Source organism: Phoenix dactylifera, chromosome 3 (genome assembly GCF_009389715.1).
Source record: "Phoenix dactylifera cultivar Barhee BC4 chromosome 3, palm_55x_up_171113_PBpolish2nd_filt_p, whole genome shotgun sequence".
NCBI classification, from domain to species: domain Eukaryota; kingdom Viridiplantae; phylum Streptophyta; class Magnoliopsida; order Arecales; family Arecaceae; genus Phoenix; species Phoenix dactylifera.
In genome coordinates, this window is record NC_052394.1 from 11,878,660 (window position 1) to 11,886,423 (window position 7,764).

General features: G+C 40.8%; 1 protein-coding gene across 1 annotated transcript; it reads right to left on the bottom strand.

Moving 5' to 3' along the window:
- Nucleotides 1-2,088: 2,088 nt before the first annotated feature.
- On the bottom strand, nucleotides 2,089-6,205 carry LOC103724330 (cytokinin dehydrogenase 7-like). The gene is made up of 5 exons (XM_039124039.1): nucleotides 5,618-6,205; nucleotides 5,416-5,543; nucleotides 5,135-5,320; nucleotides 4,625-4,893; nucleotides 2,089-2,566 (listed from the first exon to the last, which is right to left on the bottom strand). Exons 1-5 carry the CDS (start codon nucleotides 6,201-6,203, stop codon nucleotides 2,089-2,091), a joined length of 1,647 nt encoding a protein of 548 aa, XP_038979967.1. The 5' UTR covers nucleotides 6,204-6,205.
- Nucleotides 6,206-7,764: the final 1,559 nt, after the last annotated feature.

The window sequence follows — 7,764 nt, forward strand, 5'->3', positions numbered from 1 at the left end:
GGATCTAATTATCTGAGATAGGGTCTTACCAGAGTGCTAGCTCCTTGCAAAGACCTCTCATGACTATCATATAGATTAGAAGATAAAAATCTGCAACATACCTCCTTAAAAAAGAACCCTTTCTTCTTCAACGTTGCTCGCGATGGAGGAAGAGGAAGGAGGAACCTTGCACGTGGATCTTCCTTGCCTTGCTACCGTGGAAGAAGAGGAGGATGAAGACCCCTTGCTGCCGTGGAGAAGGAGGAAGAAAGAAGAGGAGGCGTGGAGAGGAAGAAGAGAGAATTAATTCATAACTTCTTCCTTGCTACCCTTTTATAGATTGGGTTTAGGGCTCCTCCTAATCTTATTAGGAGTATGGGACTATAACCCACCCTTGGAATAATGCCAAGTGTCCAATTCTTGTGCTCATAGATGTATGACATGTGTCTATTTAATCAATTGATTAATTTCCTAATCACATTAGGATTCATAATCTCATTAAGAGAATCAATTGATTTGGGAGCATGCTTTCTATGACGCCATGTGGACTTTAAAGTCCGCATAGTGTGAACACGACTTAAGTCATATTCATCCTATGACGACATGTGGTCTTTAAAATCCGCACAAACCTTGGTTTTTAATCAAATTGACCCAATCATGAACCCAAATCAATTTGGGTCAAACCCAATTTGATTTGGCTCATTAAATCAGCCCAATTGCAATCCAATTGCAATCAATTCCACTTAATTCTTCTTTCATTAACTCATTAACACTTAGTGGGTTAATTCAATCACCAATCATATTGATAATTGATTTCTATTATGATTCGAAATCATATTTATGATAGTCTGACTAATTAAATCCTCTATGTGTGTGACCCCGTAGGTTCTATTCTGACTGGTAGTGAGACATATTGAGATCTCCATCTCAATATTACTGAAACTCCTTTTAGTGGACTGAAACGATTTCAATTCTACTCTTAGGGTTCACTGATCACCAAGTGAAAGTCTTCGAGTCTCACAATCCACTAGTGACACCTAGCAGTATATGGTGGCAACCCAGCAGAATGAAATATCTGAACCTCTTGGTGCAGTTATCGTATGATACAGTCCTTATCATGGATCTCGACGTGACGGAGGTTATGGATATCTCATCAAACCCCATCGTCTGTCATATGTCAAATTTATACGACTTCTAGTTCGAGATATGGAAAACTCTTTTTCCAAAATACCTGGCCAGGAACTTATCGAACTCAGTCTCATAAATTACATAGGATCACTCTTAATCTATCAAGGTCGATAGATCCTATCTAGATGCAACCCTATTCCAAAATGAACCTACTGCAGCCAATTCGCACTACAAGGATCCGAATGACTAGGGCCCAAGTTCACATGCTCGTCAAACTACAGCAACCTTACAGTGAATAGCAGAGGCATCGCAGGTCAAAGGACCAGTCATACAACTGCAGCATAAGTAGTCACGGACGAGTGGATAGACATCCATGTGACTACTATCTTTGGTCACGCTCAGTATCTTGTTCTCTAACAAGTACTTGCATAATCACTGCAGTGTCTCTACACCGTGGACTCGAGACTCGTCCATCTAACTAAGTGATCTGTGCACTAATCTCAACGGATCGATCACCGTTCCTTGTGATGGATCCATCGATTAGGAGCATTTAGAAATTAATCCCTAATGACACATGCCTCAAATTCTCAACTCCTTGAAAATTATGTCATCAACTATTAATTTCTTGGACGATTCATGGACACATACAAACATGAATGAAAAATAAATTGCCTAATCTTATTTATTAATAAGTGTCAAATTACAAATTTATGCCCCAGATTACAAATATGCGTCAGCCACGTTGGCTTTTAGAGCATACTTCTAACATTACTATACTAGCAAAAACACATCTTCCCTTCACGTATTTCATGAAGGAAAAGGAAGCAAATTAAGTGATACCTTTCATAACTGGACAAATTCAGTGATACTGTTATCAGATGTATTGAGCATGGATGTTCATTTCCATGCAATATTGAACGACACTTCTTGTGACAAACGCGTAGGAGTATCATCTCGCAGAGTAGGAGCTCGGAAGAGGGCCTAACCCTCCAAAGGCTTCCTCTGAAAAATCCTCTGACCAGGAGCCAAAATATTCAGAGGATCAAATCTGGACTTTAGCTCCTCAAACCTCCCCCATTTCTCACCAAAATGGAGCCTCCACCCATTCTGATCCTTGTAGTATGGCAGGTACTGCTTTGCTCCCATTCCACCTTCATCACCAGCCTCTGTCCTCACCTCCATGCGCATCGACTCAGTCTTCTGAATAATCTCAGCTCTCGGATGACTCATGGGTGTCTTTGTTTTTCTAGCCGTCGCATCTACCGTTGCCGTTGCCTTGTTTGTAGTTGGTTCTGCAGTTGCAACCTCAATGATCTTCTGGTTCTGGTTGAGGAATGATTCAAGACAAGGAGAGCCAGGAGTACAAGATGGAGGTGAAGATCGGAGCACGCTCACCGCGTAAAAAACGTTCTCCTCTGAGTTAGCTTGTGGTAGCACAGCTGACATGTTCTGATTCCATCTGAAAGGTGAATTATTAGTATTTCCGTGATATTTTGGCCATTGGCCTTCTGTGCATGAGTGGTGTCTGCATGGTGTTCAGAAGTTCAAGATCAAGTGCATATTATTAGGTTTAAGAATTCATGAACACACTTGGTTCCGTTATTGGTCTATTTAGTGAACTGCTTGTAGTGAAACGAGTATAAGGTTCCCTTATTTTTTTTTAGCTGATATGGCACAATCTTTTAATGATCAAGGATTTATTTGAAAGAAAAATCATGGAAATATTATCTAGCACACGATTTCGTGATCTGATCTGGGTGCTTGTTTACAACAAAATTATAAACTCCATAATTTGCCAACTATAGTGGATAGTCATTAACAATATATCAATCAATGTTTAGTTAATAATGCATATAGGATATAATTGATCATTTGTCACTTGTACAAGAGATAACATGTGGGGACTCTATTGCTGGAGTTAATTAAGGAAGTTATTTAGATAAGGGAATTCATTCAGTTAATCCAGAACAAAGAAAATATGACAACTAAATTAACCAATAACCAGCTCAGTTATTCCTTGTCTTCCCTAGTAAATTGCATGGTTTCTTGCCTATGCCCACATTTCTCAATCTTGCTGATAATCAAGTAGATATAATAGAGATGTTCAACTTTCATATACAAACGTGCACAAAAGTTGTGAGACCCAATAGTCCCACATCGGAAAAACTCGTTCCAGAGCCTGGGTATATGAGGCGGGTGTCTTCTAATCCTGGAGACGCGTTTTGGGTGGAAAACAAAACCGCGGAGGGGTGAAGGACGCTTGCGTGAAGCTCCGAAACTAGACAATATCTGGCGGGGGAGCTCCGTGTTTCTCCCCTCATGTGGCCCCCACGTGGGCACTAGGTGCCTTACGTGCTCCGCGGAAGCGGGGGCGTGACATTTGGTATCAGAGTCAAGGACGGCTCTTGTCCGATGGTGGGAAGGGTGTGAGACCCAATAGTCCCACATTGGAAAGACTCGTTCCAGAGCCTGGGCATGTGAGGCGGGTGTCTCCTAATCCTGCAGACGCATTTTGGGTGGAAAACAAAACCGGGGAGGGGTGAAGGACGCTTGCGTGAAGCTCCGGAACTGGACAATATCTGGCGGGGGAGCCCCATGTTTCCCCCCTCATGTGGCCCCCACGTGGGCACTAGGTGCCTTACGTGCTCCGCGGAAGCAGGGGCGTAACATTTGGGTGTGAGGCCCAATAGTCCCACATCGGAAAGACTCGTTCTAGAGCCTGGGCATATGAGGCGGGTGTCTCCTAATCTTGTAGACGCGTTTTGGGTGGAAAACAAAATCAGGGAGGGGTGAAGGACGCTTGCGTGAAGCCCCGGAACCGGACAATATCTGGCAGGGGAGCCCCGTGTTCCCCCCTCATGTGGCCCCCACGTGGGCACTGGGTGCCGCACGTGCTCCGCGGAGGTGGGGGCGTAACAGGAGTGATGTGCATGCATATGTGAATGCAATTAAATAGTTTTCAGACTAATAAAACAAAAGCAAGCTCATAGTGCAAAACAATTCAAGGTGGCAAAATATTGATAATATATCTGTGAGGACCCGTGCGGGCGTGTGTTTAGTCCCACATCGGTTATTCGCTGGGTAGATCTTGGGTACTTATACAGGATCAAGGAACCCAAATAATAACTTCCGGCTAACCATTTTGGGTAAGGTCCTGGGTTGTTACAAATGGTATCAGAGCCAGGTTCCAGCCCATAACCTATGTGGACTAGAGGACACTGCAGCACGGATCCATTGGGGCTGACCACGGGCCAATCATGGTGTTTGTGATTAGATTTGAACCCTTAGCCTGATGAGGACGTCAGGGCTTGAACAGGAGGAGTATGTGAGGACCCGTGCGGGTGTGTGTTTAGTCCCACATCGGTTATTCGCTGGGTAGATCTTGGGTACTTATACAGGATCAAGAAACCCAAATAATAACTTCCGGCTAGCCATTTTGGGTAAGGTCCTGGGTTGTTACAATATCTGTGCGCGCGCGCGTGTGTGTGTGTGAGAGAGAGAGAGAGAGAGAGAGTACTTGTCTTTCAGAGTTGGATATATGATTATAGGGCCAGCAATTGGAGTATTAGCTTCCAATGTGGTTCGAAGGAGGAGGTCTTTGAACCTCCCTATTTGATTCCTTGGCACGAATAAGGTCAGCCATGGGTGAGGAACCTCCCACAAACCTTTTTTCCTCAGGCTTTCCTCCTCTGCTTTTACCCGGTTGAGGAAGTCAAAATACGAGACATCCGTGATATTTGGCATCGACATCGAGAAATTCAATTGTGACAGTACTCGATCCAAAGTCTTAAGAAATAATAATAAAAGAAAAAGAAACATAATCAGTCACGAAATGCCCAAGTGAAACATTTCTTCAAGCAATGAAAGTTGATAAAGATCATAAAAGTCATGCAGTCAGACTTTGAATATTGGAACTTTAGAATTATTTAACAACATTTGATGTGATTCAACTGTGGAACGTAGTTGGTTAGCTAGAATGCAAGGTCAAAAACAAGAAGTTGAAGGCAAAGTTAGGCATGTCAAGTACCTTTTGAGCATCACCCTCATCATTATAATAAATAGCAAACTCTAACGTGTAGTACACATTTGATGGGCTATTATCTTTGAACGTAATGAATCCCTCAAGGTAGTTCACATCTCCCAATTTGATTAACTGCTCTTCATCTGCTGTGAATTGGTTGAAATCATCATATGGTACCCTGGCCCATTTAACCTTCATATTTGACAGGTAATGCAGGATTGTGTTTCAGGTGCAAATTGCTCAACCAAATAACACAGGAAAAAAACAAAGACAACAACAACACATACTCTTCGAGGAGCAGGTTCTAATACAATCCTTGCTCTGGTTATGATCCCAAACTGCCCTAGTCCTCCCAAGACGCCATAGAAGAGGTCTGAATTCTCCATCTCAGAGCATGTAACTATATCTCCTTTACCTGAAATAGTAAACAAAATTTCAATGGTGAGAATGTAACCACCTTTTGTGCATTATATAAATCCATTAAATTACCTGTGACAACATCCACTTCCATAACATTGGCTATTTGAGGCCCATACTTGTATGCTTGCCCACTAATACCAGCATTTGAGAGTGTTCCGCCAACAGTTAGATACAAGTAGTCGGTCCATGATCTTGGGGTGAGACCATGTTTCATGGTCTCCTTTAGCACTTCAATCCACAGAGCTCCCCCTCCAGCATCAACGTAGAAGGTGCTGTTTTTGCTTGCGACCAATTGTGCTTCGCCAATCTGAATGTAGGGAGTCAGGCTTCGCATGCCGATAACGATGCCGTTGAGGGCTTGTGCTTGGCCATAGGTTGAATGGCCTACACCTCTTGCAGCTACTGTTACATTGTTGCGGTTTGGAGAAGAGGAGATGGACTTCAGGAGTTGGGAGATGTCTTGTGGGCTTTGGGGCTGGAATGCTTCATTTGGGTAGTTGTAGATGATCCTGCCAAAGTCCGTTGTTAGGTTGGCATGGGGAGAAAGGGTTGGATTGGTGGGTGATAGACACCAACTGAAGGATGAAGCATGGAAGAGAACAAAACTATGAAGTAGGAGAGCTTTGAGTTGCAAGGAATGGAGAAGGCAAGACATGATGTTGGTGGTGATGTTGGATTGAGAGGATGGATACAGGTATATATATTGGTTTTATAGTGCTTGAGAGGGAAAACAAATTGGAGTTAAGAGAAAGAAGGCAAGGGCTTGACTTGGTATGTTTGGTTGGCGGTATTAGTACTGGCTTAAAAACGGCGGGACGCAATAGTTGCCATACTAAGAAAACCTCTTAGAATTCTAATTTTTGGTCGATAGTTGTCCAATGATATACCGTTAAAGCGGCCTTCTGAATTGAACTAATTATGGACATTGCACATATTTTGATTCCAATTATAAACTGGAAGGTTGTGACTCCAGCAATAGTTGGTAGCTGTGTTTAAGGACGAAAGAAAATTTACATAAAAAAAGAAAGAAAATTGAATAAGATTCTATGGTTACATGCAAAGCCAGACGATTTTATAATCATATACAATCTTTTTTATTATAGTATATACAATATTGGATATCACAGCTGTCACATATTGCATGCATAATCTTGGTATGATATCATAACTGTCACATATTGCATTCATAATCTTGATATTATATCTTAGTACAATCTCCAAAAATCATAGGATCTGATTATCATAATCAAAATTAATATTTATATAAAATCATAAGATTTTGCTATTGCATTATACTATATTTGATCCCTAGTATCTTTTTCATAATCATGAGATTTTATTGTTATATTCTACTATATTTAGGGTGCCAACTTATATATAAAGCACATCAGTTCTATGAACAGGATAAGTAATTTAAATTAGATGTCCAATACAAATTTTTCATAGTATGAGAGCGGATTTTTTCTTGATCAGTCAACCCTTCTTTTTTGTTCTCCTATCATTCTATTGGTGTTTGTTTTTCTTGGTTCTCTATTCTCCATTTGATAATCATGGTCTTTTCTATTGTTATTTCCAATCCTAGTGCTGATATAACGCTACCATTCTTTCTCCACCACGCAGATAACCCAAGCATGGTCCTGGTTTCTCAAGTCCTCATCGGTGATAATTATTCTCTATGGAGGTAAGCCATTAAGACTGCTCTCTTAGTCAAAAATAAAATTGGCTTTATTGATGGCTTGCTTGAGGAGCCTAACAAAAGTTCAGCAATACTTGATGCATGGCAGCGTTGCAACACAATGGTATTTTTCTGGATTTAGAACACAATCCAAAAAGATCTTGTGATTAACATAGTCTATTTTGAAACAACAAAAGAGGCATAGAAAGATTTGGAGGAGCGCTTTCTCATAATAAGACTACCTAAATTTATCGTATCAAAAGGATGAAATCTGTCCCCAAGCATAACCTCACATAACTGATTTTGCAATGATTAAAATCATGTTTCAAAAAGTATTTTCAATAAGTGACATTATTTTATATGTAAAAGTTAACAGGATATCTAAGAAGAGTAAATTATAAATTGTTTATGAGATAATTTCAACAGAAAAAAGAAGCAAAGAGCTTTATGTTACTTTGAAAACTTATTTATTCAAGAACAACAGCCAATTAATTTTGAATCGATATAATCTAGCTTCTATCAATCCTTTCTACACATTCAA

Coding starts and splice junctions, on each gene's coding strand:
- LOC103724330 (XM_039124039.1), bottom strand. CDS start 6,203: ATGTCTTGCCTTCTCCATTCCTTGCAACTCAAAGCTCTCCTACTTCAT. Junction 5,321..5,415: donor TAGAACCTGCTCCTCGAAGA/GTATGTGTTGTT, acceptor TCAAATATGAAG/GTTAAATGGGCCAGGGTACC. Junction 2,567..4,624: donor TATCCAACTCTGAAAGACAA/GTACTCTCTCTC, acceptor TTCACCTTTCAG/ATGGAATCAGAACATGTCAG.